A 23749-nucleotide genomic window follows, 5' to 3' on the forward strand; every position below is an offset into this window, starting at 1 on the left:
CAACAATCAACAACGTGATGATCCACAACAGAATAATTTTTAGCACCTTCTATGGAGTCGGGCCCATATTCAAATACTCACAAGAGCATGTGCGATGACTTATTCGCATTACATGGCTGGTTTTCGGCTCGCCGGCTGGTGGATTTGGGATTTGTACAAATCTGCTCCGTTAACCATTCAGCCATGAATACACTGTCATATTTTTAAAGGATTGTGCGTTGCATGTTACCCATAATAAAGCACGTTCACGCAATCCTTTACCCTATCGGAAAATCTCAAGGTGTGGCGGGGAAAAGTCTGGGGTTGGTGGGAAAGCAGTCAAAAGACATTCAATGCAGCCATTGTCACTTGCTCTTAGGGATAGCTCATAATTGTTATGATTTATGGTGCGGCGAGTTACAATGCTGCCTGCCAGTCCCTGCTGACAAAATTTTGGATCCGCCCCTGGGTGGAGCCTGGATCTGATGTTCATTCATCTATGGCAGCCAATGCGCTTCATCTTTTTTGTCGTTTTTTTGAATGCAGAAATAAAGTAGTTGAATTCCAAGGCAAAATCAGGGTATGGTGGTAGATAAGGCGAATCATTGTCTGGGCCCGGTCATATCCCTGGGCTGTCCCATTCAAAATTCCCTACGCAGGCCTTGCCTGAGTCTAACCAAACCTAGTCTAGTCTAAGCCCACGCCCATTACACATGGTGTGAGTTAACACGATTGTTCCGCAGAAAGTGCTGCGCACAAATGCAGATTTCTAGTTTGCAGCTACCGTCATGGAGGCATCTTTTGCCTCATTTGGTCGCTTGGTTTTGGCGTTCTTTTTTTCTTAGCTACATTTGCATTTTTACTTTTGTCAAACAATGCAGAATGCTCCTTTCGATATCGAGTCATTTAAAGATTTTGTGTTCTGGTATTTTGCTCTGCTGATCTTCATCTGGACTATATTTTATCATTTCATTTGCTAAATTGTTTTATGTGTTTATTTTCTGATTTGAATTTTCTGCGCATGCGTTCGTTCCTTTTTCGTTGAACCGTTTTGTCTTTGACATGCGGGCTAGCGACCAGCGCATTCGGAGCCAAGCATAGGTCTCCTTGCGAAGAACTTGCTTAAGCCAACATGATATAAGCGACATTACTTCTGTTGCAAAAGCTTACACACGACATGAGTGCTACAAGACAAAATTTACACTTTAAAAACCTACACACGACACTACAGCTACTGCAAAAAAACCTATACATGCTTTCCTTACACGCGACATTCCTTTTGCTTCAAAAACCCATAGACGACATGAATGCTACACGAAAAACTTCTATTGCAAAAACTTATGTTTGCCATTACTTATGCGCCAAAGACTTCTACAGCCCTCACTTATACTTTACAATACTTCTGCTGTAAAAACTCATACATGACATGAGCACTATAAGACAGAACTTATGCTGCAAACAAATCATTTACCAATCACTAATTTTCCAGTAAAGACTTGACCAACATGACTTGACTTATCTGTTATAGTGATGTTGTGTGAAGTCGTTGCAGTAGACGCAATGTGTATGAGCAATGGAGGCATAAGTTTTTGCACCAGAGGTCATGACAGGCGCACGTTTTTAAAGAATCAGCTTTGTCGTGTAGCACTCATGCCGTGTTTAGGTATTGGCGTTAGAAGAAGTGTTGTAGCACTGCTGTCGAGAGAAGATTTGCTGTTGCACTAATGTCGCGGAATCAACGAGCACTGATAGTTTTACATGCATGAAGGGACGTATAGATGGCACTGGCCTGTCTTTTATAGGTGGCGTTACAACCGATGTTTCCCTTTCTCCGGTCAATGCATCGCGGTAGTTATGTCCGCCGACGCATCCTGATTATAGATGGCGCCACAAGCTAGACTGCTGGAGCCTTCTTAGGCGACGTTGGAGGATCGATGCCAACTAACCAATGCAGAGTACACAGAGGAGGGAACTTCGGAGACAAACTGAAAGGATGGAACTATATAAATGGTATGGACTTACCCTGCATCCACGTCTCACGTGTCTTACCCTGCATCCTCTTGTGACTTCTGTTGGAAAGCCACCAGGAAAAACCGTCTAACTTATGTTCGGAACAGGCACGTGGTGGCTGTAATGTCCTTCATGCCGAAGTAAGGAGTATCGTTTCACAATATCATGTCACGGCTGGGGCGCGATGTCGGCATTGGGAGCAGTCAGTGGCCGGATGCATTGTTGTCGGCTTCTTTTCATGCCCTTTCACATTATTTGCGGTGCGCCCTACCAGGCAGCCCCATATATAGTTCCATCGCCCATGCAGAGGTAGATGGCTCGCCCCCAGGAGGAGTCAAGATAGCCAGGAAACGGTTAGAAGTGGTGGGTTCGAGACCCGCGATCGGCAATATTATGGTCTTCTCCGCCACGTTAGCGTGAGAAATGGAGCGTTATCGATTGCGTGACTCGTGTGTTTCCTAACGACGTTGAGAATTATGAAAGACTTTAATCTCTATAAGCGAATCAACGCATGAAACTGCGTATTGTACCCTGTAAGTGTAGGTTATAGGCATTGTACCTTGTAGGTATGTGTACATCGATCAGCACATCTGTATAGCTGGCGCTCCGCGTAGCGTCTGGATGCCGTGTGCCGAATTATGCGTGATGCAGGCTCTACTACATGCAGGGCCACAACCGCAAGCGTGGATGTGAAATGCTTTTCAGCAAGGCACCAAACCTTCCACAAATCAGATCGAGAGGTTGTTGGGCGTCTGTATGGACATGCATCACACCACATCTGATCCACGTTTCGAAACATGCAGCCTGAAGTTCGTTTGTGACCATCCAGCCTTTGGAAAACACTCGGAGTCGTAATGCCGGCGTAGGGATCGTTGGAATTCCGAGTTATTAGCTTTGCATTTCATTTGTTGGACTTGAAGGTCTAGAGATCATGGTGTCCCAAACCATCTCTGAACCACCGCGGTGCTCCAATTCAGATGGCTGTTGGCGGGTTCAGTGCGTCTACGAAAACGTATATATTTACACAAGTTCTTCAGGTTATAGAAATCCAAACACACGATGCCCTTCAATGAAGTGCACAATGCCGAGATAGAAAACTTATCCAATCAATCAGCATTGCCATACAGCACCACTTCGACACCAAAAACGTGTCCCTGGCATCTCTGGTTTTGGAGCAGCGAAAGTGTTTGAGGAGCACTGCACAGCGATCGACGGCCTACGTGGGCGGCGCGGGCGGCCACCGGCGAGGCCACGGAGCGTACGCGGCGAACTGGCATTGTTACATGGACGGGGCCATGTATCAAAAATTAAAGATAAAACGCATGAAACTATGCACCGTTGTATTTGAAATTGAACAAGGGACACGCCTGTTTGTATGCTGTGTAACCTCAAGTCATGGTCTTTTACCTATATATATATATATATATATATATATATATATATATATATATATATATATATATATATATATATATATATCTCTCTCTCTCTCTCTCTCTCTATATATATATATATATATATATATATATATATCTATATCTATATCTATATCTATATAACATATAGAGCTAAAATAGTTTGGCTTTCGGAAAATGCTGTACTTGACCTGGTATGATGGGGTCAATTTTTTACCTAGCAGCATTGAAGCTGTTGGCCAATCGCGAGATCTCATTGAGATCAGTCGTCTGGTGTTTTTAGCTTAGCTCAATCTGCCTTGGTCTGGGCACGGCAGGTGTCGCATCGCCCCTTCCCCACTGCCCCCTATCAGTCCGCGTTATGACAAACGGTGAATCAGGGTGATGGTCAGGTCAAAGGTCGCGAAGTGCTAGTTGGCCCGGTCAAACCAGCCCGGTTGCTCACCCTATTTACATGCGAAACGCGTCATCGTGTTTCATACACACGCCACACAGAGATCTGCTGCAATTTGGAACGTCATTCCACACCACTTCATCTGTTGACAGTACTGTGCGCATGGTAATGGTGTGGACCGTTTTGCCCCCCCCCCCCCCCGTCGTGGTGGCGTCATCCATTATTGGCGGGTGGTGCGTGTCGACGGGGCTCCCGGCGGCGCCCGGAGCACTCCTGATCATCCATTTGGCGACAGCAGAGGCGGTCTGTCGGCGGCGACGATGCCGTGATACCAGAGCCAGCCACGCGCTAATCTCGTTCGGCCCCGCCAGCCGGGGGAGCGCGCGCGCTGTTTTCGACAATCAATACACAGCCATCGCCGGCGCCGCTGAACAGCGACGCGCTAAGTGAGTTTGCTCCGCCGCCTGCAGAGCAGGTGCCGCGCCGCATCTCCAGCGTGGAGGATGCCGTGCAGGCCAGTTTGTACCCCACCTGGTTCCAAAGCGGCCAGCATTTCGTTTGGACCGCGATCTGAGGCCGCGTGGAGTCTGCCAACTCCAATTTCAGCCTTCGGGAACAAGCCGAGCATGCGGATGCCAGGGATGGCACATTTCCTTTTTGAAAAAAGAGCTTGAAGCTGATGTGCTGAGTGCACTGCTTTCCGTTCTGCCCCGTCATCTAGAAATAAAGACGTTGTCTGTTTAGTATAAGCTGCTATTCGGTTTGGTTAAAAGCAACTATGTTGTGTATCTAACGTGCACTTCGAAATCAAACATGGAACCAGTGCAGGTCTAACAACTACTTTGTAGCCCGTCACAAGGCTGGGTAGGCACGATTCCATCGCAAAGTACAAACCATTTCAGTTCTACAACAGTCATACCGTAACTCAACGCCTGACTACTGTAGCTTGCATTTTATTGGATAGCCCGTTTTATTCAATGGTTAGTGTCCGACCGCTTCCCTTATTTCCTTGGCGTGGTAACATTTGTCCCGATTGACGCCTTCTTATTGCGCTCAGAGCTTTGGTATCTCCCACCCAGGGGCAGGACTCTACCAAAGTTAGAGCCTTGGTGTCTCCTACCCAGAGTTTGAACTCCACCATAGATAGAGTCTTGGTATTTATCACCTGTCTTGGCATTTTTCACTTGTTTCTGCCCCGAAATGTGAATATCCCTATCAGTCTGTCATGAGCGCGACTGATACACCCCTCACCGCTGACGAACTGGTCCGACCTTTCCCTGGTTGTAGTGATATTTTGGGTTACAGACGCATAACTGCGCGTTCATGCAGCGCATGAGCTGGTCGAATAATCCCTAAAATATGTCGTGGGAATAGATGGTCAATGAATGTCTGCAGCTCGCAGTAGATTTCCGCTGAGAACGTTTGTGAGGACGGAAAATGTAGCGGTTTATATCGAGAACCTGGTCAGAGTTCGAAGACCTTGGCGCGGTGGCATCTGTTGTCTTCCAGCGTCCCCGATCGCTCCGCTGTAGTTCCGAAATCAAACGACGGAATCTGGTCATGGATTCTGCACACTGATCGGAGCCCCGACTCCGTCAGGAGGCATGGGATCACGTGACACGGCCGTCTCCGTTTTCGCTCGGATCTCCGCGCCGTCAGGGGGCACGAGGTCACCTGACACGGCCACCTCCGTTCTCGCTCGGATCTCCGCGCCGTCAGGGGGCACGAGGTCACCTGACACGGCCACCTCCGTTCTCGCTCGGACCTTCGCGCTGTCAGGAGGCATGAGGTCACCTGACACGGCCACCTCCGTTCTCGCTCGGATCTCAGTGCCGTCAGAAGGCCTGAAGTCACCTAACACGGCCACCTTCTTTCCCGCTCGGATCTCCGCGCCGTCAGGAGGCCTGAAGCCACCTGACACGGCCACCTCCGTTCTCGCTCGGATCTCAGTGCCGTCAGAAGGCCTGAAGTCACCTAACACGGCCACCTTCTTTCCCGCTCGGATCTCCGCGCCGTCAGGAGGCCTGAAGCCACCTGACACGGCCACCTCCGTTCTCGCTCGGATCTCAGTGCCGTCAGGAGGCCTGAAGTCACCTGACACGGCCACCTTCTTTCCCGCTCGGATCTCCGCGCCGTCAGGAGGCACGAGGCCACCTGACACGGCCACCTCCGTTCTCGCTCGGATCTCCGGGCCGTCAGGAGGAATGAGGTCACCTGGCGCGACCACCTCCGTTCCCGCCCGGATCTCCGCACCGTCAGGAGGCACGAGGCCACCTGACACGCCACCTCCGTTCTCGCTCGGGTCTCCGTGCCACTGCGATCGCAGACTTAAGCGGGGCTTGACGACATTCGGACGACGATCGACGAGTGTGCAGCTTTGGCGAGGATCTCACAGGCCGCCTGGGCAGGTGGCCGCCGTCCCTCGCCAAGCGCCAACAATTCGCGGTCAAGCCGTGCATCATCGGGGCTCACCATCGTCTTCACGAGGCGCTCGAGTGACATGGCCGCTGCCTCCGCGTGTCTGTTAGAAGGCTGGTCGTGAGGTGTAACGGGGCGTGAAGCAAGCTTCATCGCCTGAAAAGTGGGTGGAATGCGTGAATTGCAATCTGTGATCTGCCGTCGGCCCTGAGGCGGAGCATCAGCCCCAGCGTCAAAACATCGTCCTGCATCTCCTTCCCAGCCTGAAAACACGCTCCAAGGGCCCTGCGCTTTTGTTGAGGCTCTTCCTGTTAGCGTGCAGGGGCACTCTTGTCAATCACGGGCCTTCCACGGGTTCCTTCCATTTGCCAGAAAGGCTCTGTAAGCTATAGCCGGGGTCCTATATCTTAACCTGCCGGAGCATTTTCGGTTCCTCATGGGCCCTTTATGTGGGTCTCGGTATTGCTCACCGACACACTTGCGATATGCTCATGGGCCCCCTGCATTGGTGTAGGGCGTTCCCAATGCTCTGGCACTTGCTTAGGACCCTGCACTCTTGTCGGGGCCCGTCTGATGGCCTGCTGGGACACTCGGCCGTTCGGGGACCCTCTACACTGGGTCTTGGGTAATTATTTTCTGAAGGCGGGGTCCTACGTTCTTTTGGGGGCTTATCTAATAACCCGCTCGGGCACCTTCGAGGGCCCTCTTTATTGGGCCTTGGACACGTGCTATTTAAATGGGGCCCTACGCACTTGTCGGGGGCCCTCTCTGTTCGCCTTCTCGGCCGCACTGGATTTATCGCGGGCCCTGCACATTGGTTCCCTGTGTTTGAATTTAGGACTTTCTGCTCCTATCGGGGTCATCTGATAACCTGTTTGGGCGCACTCCATCCCTCGGGGAGCCACCGCACCGGGTTTTGGGTACTTTTTATTTGAATGGAGGGCCCTACGGTCTTGTCGGGGCCACTTCTGGTAAGATGCTCGGGCGCATGCGATCGTGGGAGACCTCTACATTTAGTTTTGGGTACTTCCTTTTTGAATGAATGCCCCTCCGCTTTTTCGGGGGCCCTATCTGCTAACCTGCTCTGGCGCACTCGCTTACTCGGGTCCTCTACATCGAACAGTGGGTATTTAGTATGTGGACGGAAGGTCCTACGCTCTTGCCGGGGCCCCATCTGTTAACCTGCTTTGGCACACTCGAATATCCGGGGGCCCTCCACATTGTGTCTTGGGTACTCCCTATCTGAGTGGGGAGCCCTACACACTTGTCGGGGAAACCTTCTGTTCTGGATTGGGGACGCTTCGGCCTTACTGGGTTGTTGGGGGAATCTAAATATTGGGTCTTGGCGTTTGAATTTAGGGCCCCACCCTCTTGTCTGGTCCACCTGATAATCTGCTCGGGTATATTCCATCTCCTGGGGGCCCTCCGCACTGAGTTTTGGGTACTTCTTATTTCAATGGAGGTTCATGCGCTCTTGTCGGGCCTCTTCAAGTAAGCTGCTCGGGGCCATTCCATCATTCTGGGGCAATTTATATAACATCTTCAGTGTTTCCCATTCGGATGGAGAACCCTACGCTCTTGTTGGGAGCGCTATTTGTTAACCTGCGCGGGCACACTCGATTATTCGGAGGCCCTCTACATCGGGCCTTGGGTACTTTCTATTTCAATGGAGGGCCCGGCACTCTTGACAGGGGCTCTATACGTTAACCTGCTCTGACGCACTGGATCATTCGGGGGTCTTCTGAGTTGGATCTTGAATACTTCCTATTTGAATGGAGGCCCTATGTGCTTTTTGGGAACCTTATCTGTTAACCTGCTCGGGCGCACTCGATCGTTCAGAGCCCTACACATTGCGTCGCGAGTTTTTCTTATTGGAATGAATAGCCATATGTTCTTGGCAGGCCCCATCTATTCAGTTGCTCGGGCCTGTGGCAGATGTAGAGGGTGGGGGAGGGGATGCACGGGACGCCCCATGATAATTTTGTTCATCATGACCTTCAAAAGGTCAAACAAGGTCACTGACCTTAAATGGACATGTGGCCTTTTGCTTAGAAACAGTCAGCTAGGTTCTGGGGGTACTTTGGAAATCAACCTAGAACTTGACCTTGTTTGACCTTATTTGACCTGAAGGTTATGACCTAGGAACCTGAAACGTTGACCTAAGTGAGTTCACGCATGAGTCAACGCCGCAGGAAATTTGGTGTCTCAAGCTCTCTTAGTTCTCAAGATCTCAGGGGAGGGTCAAATTGACCCCCACCCGAGCGAAAGGTATCTAGCCGGCCACCTGGACGCGTGTTAAGTCGGCAACGAATCTGACGGCTTCTATAACACATGCCAAGGTCAAAAACTGTTAATATCGCAAAACGGTTTCCACTAAACTCTTGGCTCAAGGGCGTTTCAGATCACAAGGAGCGCAGCAGGCGACGCCAAACTAGGATACGAACGGCGCTAGTGTCGGCGATACCCAATTGAAGCTATCTTGTTTCAAAGCAGTGCTTTTGCCCCGAAGTGTTTTCGCCAGTAATTATGTATTAACCTATGCAATTTGTTCATCATTTTGGTGTTTGGGTACGTTTTGAAAGAATTGTTGTACTGTTTAAGGGCGAAAGTTTGGGACCGAGGCGCAAGGTTTCCTAAAGCTCCGCTGCCTTGTGGATAGTTAACCCTTTTTTGTACTCATGAAAAATGACAAATCGGTATGGAGGGTTTATGAGGCTCCCACCGTTTCTCACACCCGCCTCTGTCCAAAATACGGGTCCAGCTTTACTGAAAAGTTCCTCGGCAATCCATACGTGCACGAAATGGGCAATTCAATTCAAAATTGTGAAATACTGTATCGTGTGCAGATAACAATTTCTCATCGTGTATAATCGCCCGCCCTCCCCCCCCCCCCCCCCCCCAACACCTCCTTTCCGTCTTCACAACGAAGAAGCTCGGCTTGATATCTGTGTGTTTTAGACTTGTTTTGCTTTTGGAGGCTTATTTTGTTGTGCAGTTTTTACGCTATGATGTTTTATTTAGCAAAATTTCTACAGGAACGGGAAAAGCTACAGTCATGAACAAAACAATGCAAAAATGGTGCAATTTTCGCGCGTAGGGATCACCAAATTTGAAAAAAGTATTGTAATCTCCAGCTATCTCGCGATTTTTAAACTTACGGCCTGTGCACTTTGTAAAGTGACTCACTCCACTTCCAGGGCCCCATTTCAACGCATGATAATTACCCCACCACCGTCGGAATGTAATTCCATTCAAATTATGGCAGCATCGATAGTTTGTGCCACTACTGGCATCATCATGCCTTCGTGCACGGAATTTATTCAAGGTGGGCTATGCCATGCACGCATATTGGCCCAGGTCGTCACTCACGCGCAATGGACCAGGTCATTATCGACGGCATCATGTAATCGGATGAGATTGGAAGCAAAACACCATCAAATTCTCCGGTTTGTTTTACGCATGTTACGTCTATTAGTTGTGAGACCGAAGTGTAACTTGAATAGTGCTTTTGAGCTAGCTCTTGCCCATTGTGCTGCGGTTACAATTGTCAGATGGGGTTTTGAGCCTGGCTTTCCGCGAAATGTGTCATGGCCCACCGCGGAGATCAACGCAGCAGTTACATCACAGCAGCAAGATTGGCTGCTGCGGGGATGCGGGAGTTGCAACGCTCTTTCTACCATTCCTAGTGTTTCGAGGACACATGTACGGTTCATAAGTATATGTCAGTAGCTTGAAGTTTCTGCAATATTTTGATATCATGCAATCGAAACAAAAAAGAATCGATGCCTACAGCTGGTATCAAACGTCATGCCCATGACTGCCCCCACGTGGCCACATGCCGGACACCACGGCCGCTGGTCTGACGCTGACGTAGGCCGAGACGCGGCCGTGGGGCGGACGTTATGCCCCACGTGGCCACATGCCGGACACCACGGCCGCTGGTTTGGTGCTGACGCAGGCCGAGACGCTGCCGTGCGGCGGACGTTATGCCCCACGTGGCCACGTGCCGGACACCTCGGCCGCTGGTTTGGCGCTGACGCAGGCCGAGACGCGGCCGTGCGGCGGACGTTATGCCCCACGTGGCCACCTGCCGGACACCACGGCCGCTGGTTTGGCGCTGACGCAGGCCGAGACGCGGCCGTACGACGGACGTTACAAATGCTCCGCTGCTTACGGTGATGGCGTAAGGTCCCGAAACAGAGTAGTGAAACATGTTATTGTGTTCCGCTCTGGGTTGGGGTCATGCCAGTTTCAACATTATGATTTGAATCACGTGGGCATACACACTCGAATGTTCGCTTTGGATTTGGAATAAGCCTTAAGGCTCATTCTAAATCCAAAGCAATTATTTTTTTTAAAAATGTGTCGGACATTTGTTCGTCCAAAAATGTACGGCACAAAATGTGGCGTTTCGTGGCAACAAGAAGCTACCTTAAGTTTGCCGCACAAATTTTGGCGCTGACGCACGTCAGAGACGAAATTACTTATGCCTACCTGAAACGGGGATTTCCGCATTACTTGTTATATGAGATCAACGGAGGGACACAAAACGAAATAAACTGGATTTAGTCCACGCGGACGGTAATATTGGTTTTGGTACTTTGAACGCTTTTGAGATGAATTGGTAAATCACATGTGCAGGATTACGGTCACGCGTATGCGTACGAAGCGTTACAGGCGCGCGCCTAATTTTTTTTTCTCGATGAGAGCACAATGTTCTGACTCACCTGTTCATGAGCAGGGGTTCGCTGCGAATTTCTTTTACGAACTGCTGCTAACCAATGTCGTATAAGCCTCCTAAGTGATGTCGAGTGAAATCTTCTTTCTACAGAAATAAAAAGGCGAAGATGGATCTTGTCGCCTTAGTTACCAAAAACTGTTAAGCTTTTCACCTTGTCTGATTATACGGTGTCTAAGTATGATGCCATCTTTGTTATGTTTTACTTAGCTATCGTGTATCTATCATTATGATATGTTATTTTTAGTCTTGGTAATACATTCATCGTCCCGCTGCTTGTGGTTTGCCCACACTGTCATCGTTGTTGGCTCGCAATAAAAGTCGATAGATCTTGTTCAAGGTTTTCGTTATCGCGAAGGCGTCTTACGTCCTGAGCGTCCTTCGTTTTCCCTATTGTTTTAGCATTGTTTGGCCAGTGTTCTTCAATGCTATCGTATCTTATGTTTCAGCTGTCATCAGAACTCCTTCCATTCGACCTCAAGCACGCGTTCTCATAAGCCCTCTTCCACACGCTTCCCCCAGTTAACAGCAGGTGGCGCCGCTTTTCACCGTGGGTGCAACATGAAATGTTGAGCTTTGACAGGATTTCCAATTTTCTTGATCGGGTCATTTAGTCAGTACTTCCTGGTCCTGGTATATTGAATTTGATTATGGTCAGCACAAGAACTGTAAAATCACAAAGCCGAATCATCAGGAGCTCAAGACTTTTCTTGCTCATGTGAAGTATGGCGTCCAGACAGTCAGGACACGCGTCTTTCTTTTTTTAAGTGCATTCCGAGTGGTTTGCTTGGATAGCCTTGAGTCCAGAACACTATAAAGCAAAGCCTGTTCCTTGTTCCCTGAAGCCACCATCCAAGTTGCGCCGTCCTGTTCAACCAATAACCTCCCTTCATCTTTTCGCAAGACAGACCTGCCGAGCGCGCACGTGCCGTACAGCGCCGCGGCCCGGTCCTGGGGCCCAGTTTAGCCTGTTGGCCTGCTGCCAGCTGACCTTCCCATGTCAGCCGGGAAGGGCAATGAGCCCGTCTTGGGACGCGCACCCAGTGCCCAGTGATAACGGTCATACCCGCCTACCCGGTGATAATGGGCCGGTTAATTAGACAATATCCCGCTCCAATACAACGGAGATGGCAAAACCATCGTCATTTCCCTGCGTTTTTTTATAGCATGAATGGTTAGCTCCCGTGAACAGTGTGGTCATGAAGTACGCTACCTCCTGTCCGCATGTCTTTGGTGCGATGCAGCGAAGTTGCTGCATTACAGTTTGGCGGGTAGGCCCAGGAAAAGGACTCGCATCATTTGTGTGAAATGAGCGGTGCGCACACAATTTGAATGCATCCTGCTACGACGGTGTAGCACTTCGCTGCGTGTCTCTGGACCTGAGCCTAGTATTTGGAGGATGGGTGCTGTATGACGAGGATTGGTCTCTACGAAAACGTCGATGAGATGGGCATGAAGATAAATGTGTTTTTCCTAAAGCTGAAATTACCAAATTTGTCTTGTTTTTCATGTTTGTGCGATTTGTTAAGTTGTCTGCCTTTCGAGACATCATTACAAAATGAGGGATCTCTTGCCTTCCAACTAGAGGCAAATTAGGTTTCGTACCACTCTCCATGTCGGTGCCAGACGATTCCCAATAGCTGTTTTTCAACAACCGTAACAGAGAGGTGAGAATTAGAACCTAGCATTTACCTATCCAACTTTTGAAGAAAGGTTTAGAGGCTCCCTCGTACATGGTAAAAGGTTACTTAAGAAACTGCTGAGTTCACTGCCCACCGGTCGGCAGTTTCTGTGCAAATGTTATGATGTGATATTTACCCTTGTGCCACGTCTTCCTTACCTACTTTTATTTGGGAGCTCAAGGAAAAACTGCTAACTTTGCATACCTATTTCCTATGCTTTTGCTTAGCTATTGCTCACAGTTTACAGAAAAAACACAAGTTGTCGGGAGTCTGGCTCTTTGACCCGTGTTTGTATTGCAGGTAGCTCTTTTTACAATAAGATCGGATGTAAACAATCCCACCAAGCCCTTATTACGCAGCACCGCGCAAAATCTTACCGAGCTGTCAAATCTGCGCCTCAAATTTCAGGCCTCTCCTGTGTGCCGCATCACGCCGTCAATTGCTATCTGTCCCTCCCTCTCCACCCCTTCCGCCGCGTCGGTCCTCCCACGCTGTCGCATCCCGCTGAGCGTGGGCCGCGTGTCTATTGATCGCCGGCTGGAGCCTCCCGCGGGGCCGTCCGGCTGCCGCGCAGCTGCCCCAGGCCGCGGCAGTGCGCGATACGACAGCAAAAACTATTTATCCGCCGAGGTTCGCCAGGCCAAACGGCGACCAAACAGGCCAGCTGATTGGTTGTTTGCACACCGCATGGGCGGGGCCAGCGGGCCGGCGGGTGGCCGCGCTCCGCCAATCAGCGGCGAGCAGCGCCATCATTGGGGCGGGCCACTGCGGGAAAATATTTGCGGTCCGGGAGCGTGCCAGAGATACCAACAAGGTGGCTGGATTTGTCAGTTTGCGGTCCCGTGCGAGCCGGGCCGGAGCGCTCTCGTTGTTGTGCAGTGACGGCACCGGCCTCGCCAGCTCGTCGGAGCCAGCGCACCTCACGCCACGGCACCACAGCCGAACCCAACGCGGCCATTCCGGCCCGCCATGGAGCCTCTGAGCGACGCGGGCGCCGATCTGTCGCACCGCATGGCCGTGGTGCCCACTAGCCTGCACGAGGCGGTGCGTGCCGGCTGCGGGCCGGACCTGCCGCCCAGCTCGCTGGCGGGCCCTCTGGGCGGCGCTGCGCCCCTCCTCTTCAGCCCCATCAAGTTCGGCGTGCCCGGCCTGGACCAGCTGCCCCTGCCGCCGCCGCAGCTGCACCAGCTGCAGCTGCAGCAGCAGCTATACTCGTACGCACTGCAGCAGATGCAGCAGGCGCGGCAGCAGTCGGCGGGGCTGCCGCCGCCCTGGGCCGTGCCCTACCCATACAAGCTGCTGGACCCGCGGCTGGCGGCGCTCTGCCGCCCGCCCGAAGAGCCCAAGCCGCAGCACTCGTACATCGGCCTGATTGCCATGGCCATCCTCAGCCACGCCGACCGCAAGCTGGTGCTGAGCGACATCTACCAGTACATCCTGGACAACTACAGCTACTTCCGCAACCGCGGCACCGGCTGGCGCAACAGCATCCGCCACAACCTCTCGCTCAACGACTGCTTCATCAAGGCCGGCCGCTCGCCCAACGGCAAGGGCCACTACTGGGCAATCCACCCGGCCAACGTCGACGACTTCCGCAAGGGCGACTTCCGGCGGCGCAAGGCGCAGCGGCGTGTCCGCAAGCACATGGGCCTGACGGTGGACGAGGAGGACTCGCTGTCGCCGCCGCCGCCGCCGGCGCCGGCCTGGGCCGGCCTACCGGCGGCCGCCGCCGCCCCACCGCGCCGCCGCCAGTTCGACGTGGCCTCGCTGCTGGCGCCCGACGAGCCGCTGACCCGGCTCGAGCCGGCCGACGACGAGCTCGACGTCGTCAACGGCGGCGACGGCTCGCGCTCGCCGCCGCCGCCGCTGCCGCCTCCGGCGTCGGCAGACGACGGGCGGGACGAGCGGCGGGACGAGCCGGACGAGCGGCGGGGTGAGCGGGACTCGGTGCCGCTCAGCTTCGCCGGCTTCCGGGCCGCGGACACGCCTCGCTCGCCCTAGACGACCCGCGGCCGCCGGCGCCGAGCCAGGCCGACCCGGTTCGCCCTGGGCTGACCCGGACCGCCCTGGGCTGACCCGGACCGCCCTGGGCTGACCCAAACCGCCCTGGGCTGACCCGGACCGCCCCGGGCTGACCCGGACCGCCCTGTCTCAGCGGGGAGAGAGGCGCCGGGACGGACGCGGCGAGACCGGCGCCGAGACGCGGCCGGACGGCCGGCACCGCGGCACACGTACCTGGCCGCCAGGAAAGGTCAGGCGAATCGCGTGTCCAAGCTGTGGGTCGGGTCATAGGGGTCGCGGCCCTGGCGCCGCGGGCGTCCGTGCTCAGACCGGCGCGCTAGGGCCTCTGGTCTGGACCTCGCCCCGTGTCACGGATGGTGACGCGCCGGCTCAGCGCGTGTAGGAGACTGACACGGTGTCATGACGGCGTCACGGTGTCACGTCATGACACTCGTGCAGTTGTTGGGCTCGTCATCCAAAGATGTCTGCGCCGTGGATCGGGTATATGAGCATGTTGGGCTGTGCTTGCTTCGGCCAGGCCCTGAGCCCGTAGTCAATGTCAGAATCTAGCCGCAAATGTCTATGTGTGTAAATAGCTTGAGATTTACGGTATTTATTTCGGTCCTCGGACACGCGAGCTTGTTGTCATAAGGGAGAGCCCGATGGACCGCGCGCTGTTCTGCACGTAGTGGGTATGCAATGAGGTAGTTGGCAGGTTAACTGCAATATAAATATTGCTGGTGATTTGCCGGGTGGCTTCAAGACCACGCCTTCTGTGTACCTATGCTCGCACAATTGTTTTGAAAAGAAATTAGGAATATATGGTGCTCGGTTGATGCTTTGTTTTCAATGGCTGACAGTTTGTGCGAGTGGTGTTGCTAAAATCGTTGAATTTTGACGCACGTACGAGATTCTGGGTGTTTTCATGAAGCGATTGTACAATGCTTCTGGATATATTTTACTTGCTTGCTCAGTGAGATGAAACGACAAGGAGATTATCTTTTGTCCAAAGTTCCAGGTGAAACGATAATGCTCGAAACGGAGTTACTCGTGAACAAGTTGTAAAATACACAATGCGTATACATATGTGCAACCATTACCTTGTGAGCGCTATTGGCGGCTCATGTATCATGTATGGCATAAAATAGGGACGAAAAGGGTGTTATTGATGTTATGTATCTGTCATTTTTGGAAAGATATGAATGTATTCAGTGGTTCAGTAGAAGCGATCCCATACATCACGACCGTCATACCCCCAAGCTTGGGCCCGTGCGAGCAGAAGCAGCTTTCCGAAGGGGCAAGTATTTGTTGTTCACTTACCATAGCAGGCAAATAATGTAAGTCACATGCCTTGCCATGAAGCATTACTTCGTCTGCATTGCCCTGCACACGCTGTGTTAATACATACAGACACTTCAGCCGATACTAGTACGGGCGCTTCAATTCAAGTTACATTCGTAGGGCCCTTAGTGTGCCTTCAAGAGACATACACACGGATTTTGTTTGATTAGCGGCCTTGACAATCGTATGTGGTGAAAACCCGAAGCAGAAGTGGATTGGTCCGTGATTTCCCTTCTCGGCGTTTCGCCTGGTAATGTAATGCACTCCGCCGTGAGCCACCTCACACGCAAAACGAAAACAGACTCAGAAGGTGCCAACTTGCACTGTTACACAATGGCCTGCCTGTGATATTACGTAACGACATTTTCCCAGCCAGAAGAGGTATGGGATGCAATATGATATATTTAATCGCACGACTGCACTGGGCGATACACAACACATACCTCAGACGCGTCAACGCTTACGAGCGCTGCTGTAGACCAAGTGAGACGTGCATGAGCTGTGAGACGCAAGGGTTAACTGAACCAGCCCAGCCGCCATGCTCTTTACCAGGCGATAGCCTCGGAGCCACCGATCGCGAGCCTCATGCGGGTCAGCAGCAAGCAGCGCATTGCTTTAAAAGTTGTGCCGTTTAAACGCACGAGAACGCAAGCCATGGATCAACCAGCTGTGGAGGTATTTGTTAGCATCAGATCTCAACTGGAGACATAGACCAGAAAGACTGGAAATCGGCTGCACACTGTCGGCGAACATGCCGCCTACAAACGAGGCGGCTACGTCAGTGTCGCCGGATCTTTGGGAACGCTGGCGATAGGACTGGAATCGGCGATATCACGCTCAAAAATGCTAGCCTCGAAGAGCAGCCTGTATCCTAAGACGAGGCAACCATGCCTGCGTGCGACCCATCAGTTGTCATCAATATCCACACAGAATGTTTGCGGTTTTTTCAACGTCTTGGCCGCAAACCATGCAAACGTTTGAGGGAGTGTTCCACATTTATGTGGGGTTTTGAACTGAACTAGCCATCTTAAAGAAATTCTGGTCCTGTTCACAACCCTGCTCTTGTTAAGACCTAAGCCCATCTAGTTTCTGAACTTAACGCCCTCGAAAATGGGGGAGAGTATTTCTTGCAGAGCATTTCCAAGCCACCTTAGCATTCATGACATCATAATAACGTCATTCAAATCATGTCATTCCATAAGTCATGCAGCGATTCAGGCCAAGAAAAATATAACTGCCCAGGTGTTCATATCTGGCGTTCATGAGCACGATTTCCAATTATAACGGCTGTCAATTGGCTCTCAATCAATGTTGTGCAGGGTACTGTGGCGCAATCAAACCATGACATGTTAGGAGACATATTTACTAAACAGAGAATTGTGCTGTTTAGAGCGCCTTTTCCGCTTAAAAAGTGTACCAAATTGATAAGTGAGCTTATTTCATCATATCTGATGCTTGCTTCAGTATCTTCCAATGTGAAACGTTCTCTTCAATACATGCCAATTACGGCAATTCGTCGGTTAAAATGACAGGTCGGCCGTCAGACAATTTCCAGCAATGTTACTAATCAATCTGCACGTGAGCGTGAGATGAGTGAGCTTTTTTGCCTGCTAAACAGTGATGAAAGACAAATGATGAGATCCATTTGATGGGTTTCAGGGGTGTAGTTTTTTATTCAGTTGGTAGGAAGGAGGGGGCTTCAGCCCCCCCCCCCCCACTTGACTTCCAGCCCCTCCCCCTTTAGGAAGAAGGTGGGTCAAATCTGAGAGAAATCTGTTTGTTGGCGTATTTTGGCGGGCGGGACGAGTCGTTTTTCACTTTTTAGGCCCCCAACTCGCTTTGTGAAACTACCCCTCCTCCCCTGATGGGCTCAGAAGAATTCACTCGCTTAGTTCAGGGATAGTTTGCATCATGATAATACTCACAGGCACACGTCGTTATCTTGTTCGTTTTATGTCAAATGAGTCGCCTTTCTTTTGCATAATGACAACAGACAATCCCATAACGGCGCTCTTCGAGACATGCACTCAAAATCTGCGTACTTAAAACAAAACAACAACTTCTCCTTAGTTCCACAGATTCCTGCTATTTACCTTCAACTTATTAACTCAAAATATTCGGCCAGATTGTCTTATCTCCAGTGCACAAGCTCGCATGGATTGACTTCAACAACAAAGCCCTGCTTTATTAAACTGGCTGCAGGCCTTGCTGTAAAAGGCATAGCATATTATTAATGCAGCTAATAGGCACAGCATAAAAATAAGCTAGAGGGAGCTGAGCAGTGAAAAAATGATGCAGTGAGCACTCAAAATACGCTAACAAACGGGCTTGTCTCGAGCTTTGGCCCACTATCCTCCTTAAGTCGGAGGTGACTGGAGCGTGGGTTGTAGGTTGGGGACTTTGAGCCTCCCCCCCCCCCCCCCCCCCCCCAACTGAAAAGGAAATCACAACCGTGCTCACTGTGACAGGCGGCATCAAATGCAAACAGCTATGAGCTGCACAGTCAAATGTAGGCCGCGTATTGCCAGATCATGGTTCCATGCAACCAAAGCCGTCGCTGCCCCGAGCGACGATCCCATGGAATGGCCTGCGGTGAAGCGTGTGGAACTGCGCCGTGGCGGCTTGTGAAGCGGGAGGGAAATACCGCCATTATAGGGATACCCTCTTCCACGCTTTTGTTCTAAGTGAACTGAGCACTACTACTGAACACTACCGTAATTTTTCGCTTCTGTGCTGATCAGAGAAACGTGATCAAACACGTGCCAATGCCTATATTTGAGGCGTTCAACAAAAACCAAAAGGGATAACGAACTTTCGTCCTCCGGCCATCGGCGGGCTGTTTCCCATTGCGAACTTGCTATTGTTCTTTTAGCTGCCCAGTAGCGGGGAATCCGCGAGTCACGCGTCACTTAAAGGGAGTGCTCCACATTGAGTTTCGTCCTGACATATGGTCTTGTAATGATAAAAACATACAATGAAAAATAAAAGAACGATCGTGAAGATCATTCGGTGCACATCACAGCCCTGTTCTTCTTAAGACATAGACCCTTCTAGTTTCTGAGCTGCATGCCCGCGAAGATGTGTAGACTTTTTCGGAGGTGCTATTTCAAGGCTGCCCAGGCTGCAATCTCATTGGTCATGTGGTGATCAAGGTTAAGAAAAGTATAATTGTCAATTCATTCGCATCTGGCCCTCGTGAGCAGGATTTCCATATTAACGGCCGTCAATTGGCCCTCAATCAGTGCTGTGCAAAGTAGATGACGTAACCGAACAATGACGTATTGAGGAGCATATATACTTAACATAGATGTTGTGCTGTCTAGAACAGCCATTTCCATTTAAAAGCATACCAATAGTTATAAACAAAATTATTTCATCATATTTGATGTTTGCTCCAGCAGCTTCTCATGTGAAACATTCTCTTTTACGTTATGTAACTGGGAATGCCTGATGTATTTTACAGGTCTGACCTGGCTCGATCAACCAAGTTTTGACAGGCTTACATCTTTGAAACCACGGATTGCAACGCCATGCAGATGTTAGTAACAGGTTATACAGTTTTTTATAGGTGCTGTTGCAATATTCTCAAGAAGCAGCAATAGAATAGGGCTACGAAGTTGCTTTAAAAAGTCGGGCATTTTCAAGAAGCCCGGCTCGGGAAACAGACTTTTCTGATTGCAAAGCTGATTTGAGCGCCGAAAAACTTGAGCTTCCCATTTCAATCAACATGGGGATTGTAAAACTTGCACAGTGGAAAAAGATGCAGGAGCTTGTTTGAAATCGACTCCTTATCTCGGACACCCACGGTCAGAGCGACAAGAGAGCAGCATCGTTTGACGGGAAGAAAACGGACAACCGTGTTGACATAGCTGCGGCCGATGTGAGAAGCTGGTGACGCGCGCCCGAGCGCAAGCCGCTGATTGGCCCAATATTGGGCGTTTTCAGGGATTGATGTGAGATCTCGGCAACCAGAAGTAATGAAGGCACAGCGCTTATTGCATGATATAATCGGACGTACCGTTTATAAATGGCCAAGCGGGCTCGGCACCAGCCTGACCACAGCGGCAGCGGCCAGCGGCAGCGGCAGTCGCAGCGGCAGCAATCGACCGCCTTGCAGCAGCTGTGGGCGGTTTTCGGTCGGGTCTCCCATGTCACGTGCTGGAAGCCGAGCTGAGAGTGGAGTGCTGGAAACTCCATGCCAGTTTAACTCATGGGTGACGTAAGTTCTAAGGCGTTGGTAAAACCAATTTGGATCTAGTGTGATCAGTTTGTAGCAAGCTGGATAACAGTTCATATCGATCACGGCTGGCTTCGTGCCCTTAGATTCTGGAGGCATCTGCGTAATGATAGCGCACATGTAGGCTATAATCTCGTTAATCCCACCCCACAAATGTTGTCTTTTGCTGGTACACACTGACTTCTAATCGAAAGAAAACATATCAATGGCAGCGTTATATTTTATGATAACAAGCTCAACGTCTGCAAGCACCAGCGTGTACTGAACGTGCGTTGATATGTGTCAGGCCAGTGCCCATTTCTACGTGTCTCATGAGTGTATGGTGAATGGCCATGCTGCAGGTGGATTATGTAGTGAAAGTATAGAGCTGGTTATGTGTCAGTAATAAGAAAAGGCAACGCACACATGCTTGCACAGAGACTCGTATAGCTACATACATATAGCTGCATGTATTACTTTATTTACTCAAACCGAAGTTATTTTCTGCTAAAGAAAACAGCGATTCACGTACATCGCGTTGTTTGTGCGTATCAATGCTCCCGCTTTGAAACATTTCGCTGGTGTCTTGGCCTCGCTCAACCGCGCCTCGCACGGCCTGAAAACGTGACTAATACATCAGAAGGTCCAGTTATACTATCAACTGGGTTCACAGTATTGCGCAAACCAACCAGGCTGCGAAGAATGCACCCGATTTTATTTTTGAGACTATTTCCTCCCATCGCTTTGCCACATCGCCGCTTTGTCATGGTAGCGCTACCTAATCCCAGCGGGCCCTTTTCTAGCGCTGACCTCTGTCGGCGGTCCCGCCTCAATGCTGACCTGGCCCAGTGGGACCGGGGTGCTGGTGAGCGCGCCCGAAGGCGGGGTGGGCCGGCCCTATCCCTGGTGACGCCCGCTGCCGACAGCCGGCGTTTTTTGGGGGGCGGGGCGCGAGGACAGGCCGCGCTGCTTTGTTGGCCCGCGCTGTGCTCTGCCGGACGTTTTTGCCGCGCTGGCTGTAATGGTGCTGCAAAGGTGCATCAGAGCGGGCTTAAATAATTGTTCGTCTCGTTCCCTTACTTCCGGCGTGTGAACACCAAGCGGATGGAGCGCTGCAACCGTGCAGACACTGCAGGCCGACAGCTGACACTGCGAGCGAATCCACGAAAAGCTTGCCGCCCGCGCGCGGACTCCAGTCCCCAGAATGATGGAGTAACCCAGAGCCGGCGCGTCTCTCTCCGGAGCATCCGACTCCACTTGCCTGGAGTGGGTGCGACCACCCGGCTCTGAGGGCACTAGGAATGTGTCTCTCCACCCGTTCAATAGAGGCCTGGTGCGCGGACGCCAGCGACGGCTTTCTGGTCTCAAGCCGGGCCGATGAAAACAGTCGAGCGTGTTTTCCGCGCACTTGTGTGCTGGTCGGGACCGTAAACGGCCGGAAACATGTCAGACATGCGACTCACAATAGCACCTCCTCCGTGGCAGGGCGTCCGCGGGAGAAGACGGGCGGGTCTGGTAGCTGGGCCGGGGAGAGAAGGACATGAGCACGTGTCCCCCTCCCACGCTTCGGGGGCCATGGGAGGACACGGTAGGTAGAGGACAGACGCCGGCAGGAGCGACAGACCGGTTACAGAGAGAACAGCATAGCCAGGCGCCGTGGGAAAATGCAGTGTGGCTGTGTGCATTGCCAAAACGACGACGGCGGCGTAACAAACAGAAGGCAACGAAAACATAGCGTCTTGAAAGTGTTTAGGTCTCAAAAGTGTTAAGTAACTGGATTGGAACACCATTCACTTATGTTCTTGTATACAACTACTATGGCGCTTCCACTTTAACTAAACCAACTGAAAATGTGGTGCTCAGATCCTAATTCCTGTACTTAATCAGACATTTGTACAGCTCCCATAATAGCGTTCACATGAACGTTATCAGTCAATCAACGATATCTGCCACAAGACGAAGAAGCGTAGATCATCTTACTCCGGACTATCAATTCTCTTGTCAAATGCTGGAGAGGTTAATGGCGCTTTTATTCTGTGGGTAAGCGTCTCCAATGGGCGGCACGCAACGCTTATTTAATTCTGCAGCTGTTGTATTTACATTTTTAACTGTTTTATAGGTGTTTCTCCACCGGCGATGTCGTTTCAAATTTTTCAACCCCGGCACCGCCTTCCACGGCAACCTGGGGGAGGGGTTAAAAGTGGCATCTTGTATCCCAGGACCTGATCGTCGACTCGCAAAACGCCGAGCGGTGATCCATAATCCTTGTCATGGCAATGGAGCCACATGGGGCCCAGAAATCGTCGGCTTTGTATCCCTCAAGTGATTAATGACGTCACAGGTCATGCAAAATGGGTTCAACATCGCCAAAATCTTGGAAGAGCTGCAGGGCACTCTAGCTCGCGCAATACCGGTCGCAAAGGTGTGATACCGCCAGCGCATTGCCTCGCTTGTAAATCATACCATGGTGTAATTCAAGCAAAGGGAACCTCAGGTCAGACCAGGATGACATCATGTCAAGGGCAGGCCTTCTCATCGCCGATGATTTGTCTGCTATTTCTTTTCAAATGCCATGCAGAAGTTACTGGCCTTGGAATATGTCAGTTACACCAACTCATTTATCACGAGGAGGCGTAACAAATCATTTTTGTCTGACGCTTACGAGCAAACCTTACGTGACCGCTGATGGCAACCCAGTGAAACCGTTTGTAATTGACCAATTCTGTCTGGCGGACTGCCACACTCAATGATGTAGTTGTGCAAAACAATTTGAAGGGCGGAACAGGGAAAATGGATAAACGTGCCTACAAAATACACAAAAATTGGTTCTCTCCTGGATTTGACCTGTTTTCTTTTTCTCACATGCGGAAGGGGGGCACTGAAATTCCCCAGAGAAATAGAAAACTACACCCCTGGCCACACCAGTGGTCGAAGCGCTTCCTAACAGCAACCCAAGGAAAGACGGGGAACTGCGACTCATTGCATGCAGAGGACAAAATCGCCGTGGAAGCCTTCCCTGGGGACATCATAGGTCAGTGACCTGACGTGACATGAAAGAAAGTCGAACAGACCATCTTTTAAGCCTAGAAACCTTGGTAGGCCTATCCTGCACGGTTCGGAAGATAATCCCAGAGCTCGGATGGGGGGGGGGAGGGGTGCGCTGCCTTTAAGCCCCCCCCCCCCCCCCCCCCCCACACACGGTCAGGCGGTCGTGGGTTAAACCGTTCTACCATCAATACGGTTTCGGTAAAAGATAACTGGCCTGGAATCTTGTTGTCGTTTGGTGAGGGGCATGGAAAATTTCCCTGAGTGGAGGGTGGGAGCGGCGGGTACTGGCCACGACGAAATGCTCGTGAACAATGGAAACATTTTGCCCCTTGACACAGCAAGAGTTCGCTTTGATCCCGATGTGAAATGGACGGTTTGCTTCGAGCATTTCGGGGTTGATGTCATGTGTAAGCCTGCTCATAGCGTCATAATACTCTATTTCGACCGCTACATGTTACAGTTGCATACTTCAACAGCATCGGGAACTGACACCATGGCATGTGATGT

General features: G+C 51.2%; 1 protein-coding gene across 1 annotated transcript; it reads left to right on the top strand.

The window, feature by feature from the left end:
- The first annotated feature begins 13483 nt into the window (after positions 1-13483).
- Positions 13484-14711, top strand: LOC119102970 (forkhead box protein E3-like). The gene is made up of 2 exons (XM_037226420.1): positions 13484-14485; positions 14638-14711. The coding sequence occupies exons 1-2, from the start codon at positions 13606-13608 to the stop codon at positions 14709-14711; spliced, it is 954 nt and encodes a 317-aa protein (XP_037082315.1). The 5' UTR covers positions 13484-13605.
- Positions 14712-23749: the final 9038 nt, after the last annotated feature.

This window comes from Pollicipes pollicipes, unplaced genomic scaffold (genome assembly GCF_011947565.3).
Source record: "Pollicipes pollicipes isolate AB1234 unplaced genomic scaffold, Ppol_2.1 Scaffold_5724;HRSCAF=6776_pilon_pilon_pilon, whole genome shotgun sequence".
Taxonomy (NCBI): Eukaryota; Metazoa; Arthropoda; class Thecostraca; order Pollicipedomorpha; family Pollicipedidae; genus Pollicipes; species Pollicipes pollicipes.

Bases quoted from the DNA above. Each gene is read 5' to 3' on its own strand.
- LOC119102970 (XM_037226420.1), top strand. From the start codon at position 13,606: ATGGAGCCTCTGAGCGACGCGGGCGCCGATCTGTCGCACCGCATGGCC. The intron at 14,486-14,637 runs GCTCGCCGCCGC...CGCTCGCCCTAG, and splicing joins CAACGGCGGCGACGGCTCGC to ACGACCCGCGGCCGCCGGCG.